Source organism: Petromyzon marinus (assembly GCF_048934315.1).
Source record: "Petromyzon marinus isolate PM22_M1 ecotype Great Lakes invasive population chromosome 77 unlocalized genomic scaffold, UKy_Petmar_22M1.pri1.0 chr77_unloc.4, whole genome shotgun sequence".
NCBI classification, from domain to species: Eukaryota; Metazoa; Chordata; class Hyperoartia; order Petromyzontiformes; family Petromyzontidae; genus Petromyzon; species Petromyzon marinus.
In genome coordinates, this window is record NW_027422624.1 from 49,023 (window position 1) to 60,485 (window position 11,463).

Consider the following 11,463-nt stretch of genomic DNA (forward strand, 5'->3'; position numbering starts at 1 on the left):
CACACACACAGACACACACACAGACACACAGGCACACACACAGACACACACACAGACACACACAGACACACACACAGACACACAGACACACACACAGACACACACACACAGACACACACACACAGACACATACACAGACACACAGACACACAGACACACACACAGACACACACACAGACACACACACACACACAGACACACAGACACACACACGGACACACACAGACACACACAGACACAGACAGACACACACACAGACACACACACACAGACACACACACAGACACACACACAGACACAGACACACACACAGACACACACACACACACAGACACACACACACACAGACACACACAGACACAGACACACACAGACACACACACACACAGACAGACACACACACACACACTGACACACAGACACACACACACACAGACACACACACACAGACACAAACTCTCACTCTGCCCAATCAGCTAAATCCATCATCACACGACCACGATGATGATGATGAAGACGATGAAGATGATGATGGTGACGATGATGATGGTGACCATGATGATGGTGACGATGGTGGTGACGGTGTCAACGGAACGGCGAGGTGGAGACCCCGAAGGACCCCCCCAGGAGGAGGAAAAGACCCCTGGAGGAGTGATGAGAGGGGTGACTGTGAATAACCCGTACGACATTGGAGTTATCGTCCTGTACTTCGTGATCGTGGTGGGAGTGGGGATATGGGTGAGTTGGTGGGTGGGTGAGTTGGTGGGTGGGTGGGTGGGTTGGTGGGTGGGTGGGTGAGTGAGTGGGTGGGTGGGTGAGTGAGTGAGTGAGTGATGAGAGGGGTGACTGTGAATAACCCGTACGACATTGGAGTTATCGTCCTGTACTTCGTGATCGTGGTGGCCGTGGGGATATGGGTGAGTTGGTGGGTGGGTGAGTTGGTGGGTGGGTGGGTGGGTGAGTGAGTTGGTGGGTGGGTGGGTTGGTGGGTGGGTGAGTGGGTGAGTGGGTGAGTGTGTGAGTAAGTTGGTGGGTGAGTGAGTGAGTGAGAGGGTGAGTGGGTGAGTGAGTGGGTGAGTGGGTGAGTGAGTGAGTGTGTGAGTAAGTTGGTGGGTGAGTGAGTGAGTGAGAGGGTGAGTGGGTGAGTGAGTGGGTGAGTGAGTGGGTGAGTGGGTGAGTGAGTGAGTGAGTGATGAGAGGGATGACTGTGAATAACCCGTACGACATTGGAGTTATCGTCCTGTACTTCGTGATCGTGGTGGCCGTGGGGATATGGGTGAGTTGGTGGGTGGGTGAGTGGGTGAGTGGGTGGGTTGGTGGGTGGGTGAGTGGGTGGGTGAGTGAGTGAGTGGGTTAGTGAGTGTTTGAGTGAGTGAGTGGGTGAGTGAGTGAGTGGGTGAGTGAGTTGGTGGGTGAGTGAGTGAGTGGGTGAGTGAGTGAGTGGGTGAGTGAGTGGGTGAGTGGGTGAGAGGGTGAGTGGGTGAGTGAGTGGGTGAGTGAGTGGATGAGTGGGTGAGTGAGTGAGTGAGTGATGAGAGGGGTGACTGTGAATAACCCGTACGACATTGGAGTTATCGTCCTGTACTTCGTGATCGTGGTGGCCGTGGGGATATGGGTGAGTTGGTGGGTGGGTGAGTTGGTGGGTGGGTGGGTGAGTTGGTGGGTGGGTGGGTGGGTGAGTGGGTGAGTGGGTGGGTGGGTGAGTTGGTGGGTGGGGAGTGGGTGAGTGAGTGAGTGAGTAAGTGGGTGGGTGAGTTGGTTGGTGGGTTGGTGGGCTGGTGGGTGGGTGAGTGAGTGAGTGGGTGAGTGAGTGAGTGAGTGGGTGAGTGAGTGAGTGTGTGAGTAAGTTGGTGGGTGAGTGAGTGAGTGAGAGGGTGAGTTGGTGAGTGAGTGAGTGAGTGTGTGAGTGAGTGAGTGGGTGAGTGAGTGAGTGAGTGGGTGAGTGAGTGAGTGAGTGGGTGAGTGAGTGAGTGGGTGAGTGAGTGGGTGAGTGGGTGAGAGGGTGAGTGGGTGAGTGAGTGAGTGATGAGAGGGGTGACTGTGAATAACCCGTACGACATTGGAGTTATCGTCCTGTACTTCGTGATCGTGGTGGCAGTGGGGATATGGGTGAGTTGGTGGGTGGGGGAGTTGGTGGGTGGGTGGGTGGGTTGGTGGGTGGGTGGGTGGGTGAGTGAGTGAGTGGGTTAGTGAGTGTTTGAGTGAGTGAGTGGGTGAGTGAGTGAGTGGGTGAGTGAGTTGGTGGGTGAGTGAGTGAGTGGGTGAGTGAGTGAGTGGGTGAGTGAGTTGGTGGGTGGGTGAGTGGGTGAGTGGGTGGGTGAGTTAGTTGGTGAGTGGGTGAGTGAGTGGGTGAGTGAGTTGGTGGGTGAGTGAGTGTGTGAGTAAGTTGGTGGGTGAGTGAGTGAGTGAGAGGGTGAGTGAGTTGGTGAGTGAGTGGGTGAGTGAGTGGGTGAGTGGGTGAGTGAGTGAGTGAGAGGGTGAGTGAGTTGGTGAGTGAGTGAGTGAGTGGGTGAGTTGGTGAGTGAGTGAGTGAGTGATGAGAGGGGTGACTGTGAATAACCCGTACGACATTGGAGTTATCGTCCTGTACTTCGTGATCGTGGTGGCCGTGGGGATATGGGTGAGTTGGTGGGTGGGTGAGTTGGTAGGTGGGTGGGTGGGTGAGTTGGTGAGTGAGTGGGTGGGTGAGTGAGTGAGTGGGTTAGTGAGTGTTTGAGTGAGTGAGTGGGTGAGTGAGTGAGTGGGTGAGTGAGTTGGTGGGTGAGTGAGTGAGTGGGTGAGTGAGTGAGTGGGTGAGTGAGTTGGTGGGTGGGTGAGTTGGTGGGTGAGTGAGTGAGTGAGTGGGTGAGTGAGTTGGTGGGTGGGTGAGTGGGTGAGTGGGTGGGTGAGTTAGTTGGTGAGTGGGTGAGTGAGTGTGTGAGTAAGATGGTGGGTGAGTGAGTGAGTGTGTGAGTGGGTGAGTGGTTGAGTGGGTGGGTGAGTGAGTGAGTTGGTGAGTGAGTGAGTGGGTGAGTGAGAGGGTGAGTTGGTGAGTGAGTGAGTGATGAGAGGGGAGTCTGTGAATAACCCGTACGACATTGGAGTTATCGTCCTGTACTTCGTGATCGTGGTGGCCGTGGGGATATGGGTGAGTTGGTGGGTGGGTGAGTTGGTGGGTGGGTGGGTGGGTTGGTGGGTGGGTGGGTGGGTGAGTGGGTGAGTGGGTGGGTGGGTGAGTTGGTGGGTGGGTGGGTGAGTTAGTTGGTGAGTGAGTGGGTGAGTGGGTGAGTGAGTGAGTGGGTGAGTGAGTTGGTGGGTGAGTGAGTGTGTGAGTGAGTGAGTGGGTGAGTGAGTTGGTGGGTGAGTGAGTTGGTGGGTGAGTGAGTTGGTGGGTGAGTAAGTGAGTGAGTGAGTGTGTGAGTGAGTGAGTGAGTTGGTGGGTGAGTGAGTGGGTGAGTGGGTGAGGGAGTGAGTGAGTGGGTGAGTGAGTGGGTGATTGGGTGAGTGAGTTGGTGAGTAAGTTGGTGAGTGAGTGGGTGAGTGAGAGGGTGAGTTGGTGAGTGAGTGAGTGATGAGAGGGGTGACTGTGAATAACCCGTACGACATTGGAGTTATCGTCCTGTACTTCGTGATCGTGGTGGCCGTGGGGATATGGGTGAGTTGGTGGGTGGGGGAGTTGGTGGGTGGGTGGGTTGGTGGGTGGGTGGGTGAGTGGGTGAGTGGGTGGGTGGGTGAGTGGGTGAGTTGGTGGGTGAGTTGTTGGGTGGGTGAGTTGGTGGGTGGGTGGGTGAGTTAGTTGGTGAGTGGGTGAGTGAGTGGGTGAGTGAGTTGGTGGGTGAGTGAGTGTGTGAGTGAGTGAGTGGGTGAGTGAGTGAGTGGGTGAGTGAGTTGGTGGGTGAGTGAGTTGGTGGGTGAGTGAGTGAGTGAGTGGGTGAGTGAGTGAGTGAGAGGGTGAGTTGGTGAGTGAGTGAGTGAGTAAGTTGGTGGGTGAGTGAGTTGGTGGGTGAGTGAGTTGGTGAGTGAGTGAGTGAGTTGGTGAGTGAGTTGGTGGGTGAGTGAGTTGGTGAGTGAGTTGGTGGGTGAGTGAGTGTGTGAGTAAGTTGGTGGGTGAGTGAGTGAGTGGGTGAGTTGGTGAGTGAGTGAGTGATGAGAGGGGTGACTGTGAATAACCCGTACGACATTGGAGTTATCGTCCTGTACTTCGTGATCGTGGTGGCAGTGGGGATATGGGTGAGTTGGTGGGTGGGTGAGTTGGTGGGTGGGTGGGTGGGTTGGTGGGTGGGTGAGTGGGTGAGTGGGTGGGTGGGTGAGTTGGTGGGTGGGTGAGTGAGTGAGTGGGTGGGTGAGTTAGTGGGTGAGTGAGTTGGTGAGTGAGTGAGTGGGTGGGTGGGTGAGTGGGTGAGTGAGTTGGTGGGTGGGTTAGTTGGTGGGTGGGTTAGTGGGTGAGTTGGTGGGTGGGTGAGTTGGTGGGGGGGTGGGTGGGTGGGTGGGTGAGTTGGTGAGTGGGTGAGTGAGTGAGTAAGTGGGTGAGTGAGTGAGTGACTGGGTGGGTGATTGAGTGGGTGAGTGGTGAGCTAACGTTTCGGCCCCTTACCCTAGTCCATGAGAAGAACGAATCGGAGCACTGTCGGGGGATACTTCCTCGCTGGACGAAACATGAAGTGGTGGACGGTGAGGAACAACCTCGCTCACCCTCACCACCACACTCACCACACTCACCAACACCACCACCACCACACTCACCACCACCACACTCACCACCACCACACTCACCCTCACCACTACACTCACCACCCTCACCACTACACTCACCACCACACTCACCACCACCACCACCACCACCCTCACCACTACACTCACCACCACCACCACACTCACCACCACCACTACACTCACCACCACCACCACCACAACCACCACCAGCACCACCACCACCCTCACCACCACCACCACCACCCTCACCACCACCACCACCACAACCACCACCACCACCACCACACTCACCACCACCACTACCACCACCACCACACTCACCACCACCACCACTACCACTACCACCACCACCACCACCACACTCACCACCACCACCACACTCACCACCACCACTACACTCACCACCACCACCACCACAACCACCACCACCACCACCACACTCACCACCAGCACCACCACCACCCTCACCACCACCCTCACCACTACCACGCTCACCACCACCACGCTCACCACCACCACCACCACGTTCACCACCACCACGGTCAAAACCACCACGCTCACCACCACCACCCTCACCACTACACTCACCCAGCCACTCACTCACCCAGCCACTCACTCACCCAGCCACTCACCCAGCCTCTCACTCACTCACCCAGCCACTCACTCACCCAACCACTCACTCACCCAGCCACTCACTCACCCAGTCACTCACCGAGCCACTCACTCACCCAGCCACTCACTCACCCAGCCACTCACTCACCCAGCCACTCACTCACTCACCCCGCCACTCACTCACCCAGTCACTCATTCACCCAGCTGCTGATGATGATGATGCTGCTGCTGATGATGCTGGTGATAATGATGATGCTGCTACTGCTGCTGATGATGATGATGCTGCTGCTGCTGATGCTGCTGATGCTGCTGCTGATGATGATGCTGCTGATAATGATGATGCTGCTGCTGCTGCTGATGATGATGATGCTGCTGCTGCTGATGATGCTGCTGATGATGATGATGCTGATGATGCTGCTGATGATGCTGATGATGATGATGCTACTGATGATGATGCTGATGATGCTGATGATGATGGTGCAGGTGGGAGCTTCTCTGTTCGCCAGCAACATCGGCAGTGGACACTTCGTGGGGTTGGCAGGAACGGGAGCAGCGAGCGGCGTCGCTGTAGCCGGCTTCGAGTGGAACGTGAGGCAGCCAATCACAGCAATCACACTAATAATACTAATAATAATAATACCATTAATCATACTAATCACACCAATCACAGCAATCACACTAATAATACTAATAATACTAATACCATTAATCATACTAATAATACTAATCATACTAGACCTACTAATCACACCAATCACACTAATACCATTAATCCTACTAATCACACTAATCACACCAATCACACCAATCATACTAATAATACTACTAATAATAATCTACTACTAAACTCATACTAATAATACTAATCATACTAATAATACTAATCACACTAATAATACTACTAATAATAATCATACCAATCATACCAATCACAGCAATCATACTAATAATACTACTAATAATAATCATACTAATCATACTAATCACACCAATCATACTAATACCATTAATCATACTAATCACACCAATCACACCAATCACACTAATAATACTACTAATAATAATCATACTAATAATACTAATAATACTAGACCTACTAATCACACCAATCACACTAATACCATTAATCCTACTAATCACACCAATACCACCAATCACACCAATCACACCAATCACAGCAATCCTACTAATCATACTAATCATATTAATAATACTAATAAATACTAATCATATTAATAATACTAATCATATTAATAATACTAATAATACTGATCCTACTAATCATACTAATAATACTGATCCTACTAATAATACCAATCACAGCAATCCTACTAATCATACTAATCATACTAATAATACTAATAATACTAATCATACTAATCATACTAATAATACTAATCATACTAATCACAGCAATCATACTAATAATACTAATAATAATAATATCATTAATCCTACTAATCACACCAATCACACCAATCATACTAATCACACCAATCACACCAATCACACCAATCATACTAATAATACTAATAATAATACTAATCATATTAATAATACTAATAATACTAATCATACTAATAATACTAATAATAATACTAATCATATTAATAATACTAATAATACTAATCATACTAATAATACTAATAATAATACTAATCATATTAATAATACTAATAATACTAATCATACTAATAATACTAATAATAATACTAATCATATTAATAATACTAATAATACTAATCATACTAATAATACTAATAATAATACTAATCATATTAATAATACTAATCATACTAATAATACTAATAATACTAATAATACTAATCATATTAATAATACTAATAATACTAATCATACTAATAATACTAATAATACTAATCATACTAATAATACTAATCATATTAATAATACTAATCATATTAATAATACTAATAATAATAATCCTACTAATCATACTAATCATACTGATCCTACTAATAATACCAATCACACCAATCCTACTAATCACACCAATCCTACTAATCACACCAATCATATTAATAATACTAATAATATTAATAATACTAATAATACTAATCACACCAATCCTACTAATAATACTAATAATACTAATAATACTAATAATACTAATCACACCAATCCTACTAATAATACTAATAATACTAATCATACTAATAATACTAATCATACTAATAATACTAATAATACTAATCATACTAATAATACTAATAATACTAATCATGTTAATAATACTAATAATACTAAGAATACTAATCATACTAATCACACCAATCACACCAATCATACTAATAATACTAATCATACTAATAATACTAATCATACTAATAATACTAATCATACTAATAATACTAATCATACTAATAATACTAATCATACTAATAATACTAATCATACTAATAATACTAATCATACTAATAATACTAATAATACTAATAATACTAATCATACTAATAATACTAATCATACTAATAATACTAATCATACTAATAATACTAATAATACTAATAATACTAATCATACTAATAATACTAATCATACCAATCATACTAATAATACTACTAATAATAATAATACTAATAATACTAATACCATTAATCCTACTAATAATACTAATCATACTAATAATACTAATCACACCAATCCTACTAATAATACTAATCATACTAATCATACTAATAATACTAATCATACTAATAATACTAATCATACTAATAATACTAATAATACTGATCCTATTAATCCTACTAATAATACTGATCCTACTAATAATACTAATCACACTAATAATACTGATCCTACTAATAATACTAATCATACTAATAATACTAATAATACTAATCATACTAATAATACTAATAATACTAATCCTACTAATCATACTAATCATACTAATCATACTAATCATACTAATCACACCAATCACACCAATCATACTAATAATATTAATCACATCAATCCTACTAATAATACTAATCAAACTAATAATACTAATAATACTAATAATACTAATCATACTAATCATACTAATCACACTAATCATACTAATCACACTAATCACACTAATCACACTAATCATATTAATCACACTAATACCATTAATCCTACTGATCCTACTAATCCTACTAATCCCATTATTCATACTAATCATGCTAATCATACTAATCCTACTAATCATACTAATCCTACTAATCCTATTAAACCTAGCAATCCTATTAATCCTACTAATCCTACTAGACCTACTAATCCTACTAATCCTACTAATCATACTGATCCTATTAAACCTACTAATCATACTAATCATACTAATCATACTAATCCTACTAATCCCATTAATCATACTAATCATACTAATCCTACTAATCATAATAATCCTACTAATCCTATTAAACCTAACAATCCTACTAATCCTACTAATCCTACTAGACCTACTAATCCTACTAATCCTACTAATAATACTGATCCTACTGATCCTACTAATTCTACTAGACCTACTGTAACCTACTAATCCTACTAGACCTACTAATCCTATTAAACCTACTAATCCTACTAGACCTACTAATCCTACTAATCCTACTAATCCTACTAGACCTACTAATCCTACTAAACCAACAAATCCTAAAAATCCTACTAATCCTACTAATCTTACTAATCCGATTAAACCTACCAATCCTACTAATCCTTCTAATCCTACCAATCCTACTAATCATACTAATCCTATTAAACCTAACAATCCTACTAATCATACTAATCCTACTAATCCTATTAAACCTAATAATCCTACTGATCCTACTAATCATACGAATCCTACTAATCCTATTAAACCTACTAATCCTACTAATCCTACTAGACCTAACAAACCTACTAATCCTACTAATCCTATTAGACCTACTAATCCTATTAAACCTACTAAACATACAAAAACCTGCTAAACCTACTAGACCTGGTGGTGGTGGTAGTGGTGGTGGTGGTGATGTTGGTGATGTTGGTGATGTTGGTGATGGTGGTAGTGATGGTTATGTTGGTGATGGTAGTGATGATGGTAGTGATGGTGATGGTGGTTGAGGTGACGGTGGTGATGGTAGTGATGGTGGTGATGGTGGTGATGGTAGTGATGGTGGTGATGGTGGTGGTGATGGTAGTGATGGTGGTAGTGATGGTAGTGATGGTGGTGATGGTTGTGGTAGTGATGGTTGTGGTAGTGATGGTACTTGATGGTAGTGATGGTGGTGATGGTGATGGTAGTGATGGTGATGGTAGTGATGGTGGTGATGGTAGTGATGGTGATGGTAGTGGGTGGTGATGGTAGTGATGGTAGTGATGGTGGTGATGGTAGTAATGGTGATGGTAGTGATGGTAGTGATGGTGGTGGTAGTGATGGTAGTGATGGTGATGGTAGTGATGGTGGTAGTGATGGTAGTGATGGTGGTGATGGTGATGGTGGTGTTGATGGTAGTGATGGTAGTGATGGTGATGGTAGTGATGGTGGTGATGGTGATGGTAGTGATGGTGATGGTAGTGATGGTGGTGATGGTAGTGATGGTGATGGTAGTGATGGTGGTGATGGTAGTGATGGTAGTGATGGTGGTGATGGTAGTAATGGTGATGGTAGTGATGGTAGTGATGCTGGTGGTAGTGATGGTAGTGATGGTAGTGATGGTGATGGTAGTGATGGTGGTAGTGATGGTAGTGATGGTAGTGATGGTGATGGTGGTGATGGTGGTGATGGTGATGGTCAGTGATGATGGTAGTGATGGTGATGGTGGTGATGGTGGTGATGGTAGTAATGGTGATGGTAGTGATGGTGGTGGTGGTAGTGATGGTGGTGATGGTGGTGATGGTAGTGATGATGGTAGTGATGGTGGTGATGGTGATGGTAGTGATAGTGATGGTGGTGATGGTAGTGATGACGGTAGTGATGGTAGTGATGGTGGTGATGGTAGTGATGATGGTGGTGATGGTGGTGATGGTAGTGATGGTGATGATGGTAGTGATGGTAGTGATGGTGGTGATGGTGATGGTGGTGGTGATGGTGGTGATGGTGGTGATGGTAGTGATGATGGTGGTGATGGTGGTGATGGTAGTGATGGTGATGATGGTAGTGATGGTAGTGATGGTGGTGATGGTGGTGATGATGGTAGTGATGGTAGTGATGGTGGTGATGGTGGTGATGGTAGTGATGGTGATGATGGTGGTGATGGTGATGGTGGTGATGGTGGTGATGGTGGTGGTGATGGTGGTGGTGATGGTGGTGATGGTGGTGATGGTGGTGATGATGGTGATGGTGGTGGTGATGGTTGGGGTAGTGATGGTGATGGTGGTGATGGTGGTGATGGTGATGGTGGTAGTGATAGTGATGGTGACTGGACGATGGTGGTGATGGTAGTAAGTGATGGTAGTGATGGTAGTAATGGTAGTGATGGTGATGGTTGTGGTAGTATGGTAATGATGGTGATGGTAGTGATAGTGATGGTGGTGATGATGGTGATGATGGTGATGATGGTAGTGATGGTGATGGTGGTGATGGTGGTGATGGTGGTAGTGATAGTGATGGTGAATGGACGATGCTGTTCCCAGGCGCTGTTTCTGGTGCTGCTTTTGGGGTGGCTGTTTGTGCCAGTCTACCTCACCGCTGGGTGAGGGCACTGCACCATAGACTCACCACCACTCACCACCACTCACCACCACTCACCACCACTCACCACCACTCACCACTCACCATAGACTCACCACTCACCACCACTCACCATAGACTCACCACCACTCACCACCACTCACCACCATTCACCACCACGCACCACTCACCATAGACTCACCACCACTCACCACCACTCACCACCACTCACCATAGACTCACCACCACTCACCACCACTCACCACCACTCCCACCACCACCACTCACCACTCACCATAGACTCACCACCACTCACCACCACCACTCACCACTCACCATAGACTCACCACCACTCACCACCACTCACCACCACTCCACCATTCACCATAGACTCACCACCACTCACCACAACTCACCACCACCACTCACCACTCACCACCACTCACCACCACTCACCACTCACCATAGACTAACCACCACCACTCACCATAGACTCACCACCACTCACCACCACTCACCACCAC

At 45.8% G+C, this 11,463-nt stretch overlaps 1 protein-coding gene across 3 annotated transcripts; it reads left to right on the forward strand.

The window, feature by feature from the left end:
• The first annotated feature begins 418 nt into the window (after positions 1-418).
• Positions 419-10,981, forward strand: LOC142908242 (sodium/glucose cotransporter 2-like). Of its 3 annotated transcripts, none has more exons than XM_076058621.1 (4): positions 419-738; positions 4,579-4,650; positions 5,788-5,892; positions 10,903-10,980. In XM_076058621.1, the coding sequence occupies exons 1-4, from the start codon at positions 502-504 to the stop codon at positions 10,963-10,965; spliced, it is 477 nt and encodes a 158-aa protein (XP_075914736.1). In that variant the 5' UTR covers positions 419-501; the 3' UTR covers positions 10,966-10,980. The 3 variants fall into 3 exon arrangements, 1 of the variants encoding a protein (XP_075914736.1); XR_012931659.1 differs by lacking the exon at positions 419-738 and adding an exon at positions 3,512-3,634 and having other exon boundaries at positions 10,903-10,981; XR_012931658.1 differs by lacking the exon at positions 419-738 and adding an exon at positions 4,099-4,209.
• Positions 10,982-11,463: the final 482 nt, after the last annotated feature.

What these genes read in the sequence shown, in the direction of transcription:
- LOC142908242 (XM_076058621.1), top strand. Translation starts at nt 502, where the DNA reads ATGATGATGATGAAGACGATGAAGATGATGATGGTGACGATGATGATG. An exon ending in TGGTGGGAGTGGGGATATGG is followed by an intron (nt 739 to 4,578) that starts GTGAGTTGGTGG and finishes CCCTTACCCTAG; the next exon opens with TCCATGAGAAGAACGAATCG. An exon ending in TAGCCGGCTTCGAGTGGAAC is followed by an intron (nt 5,893 to 10,902) that starts GTGAGGCAGCCA and finishes TGCTGTTCCCAG; the next exon opens with GCGCTGTTTCTGGTGCTGCT.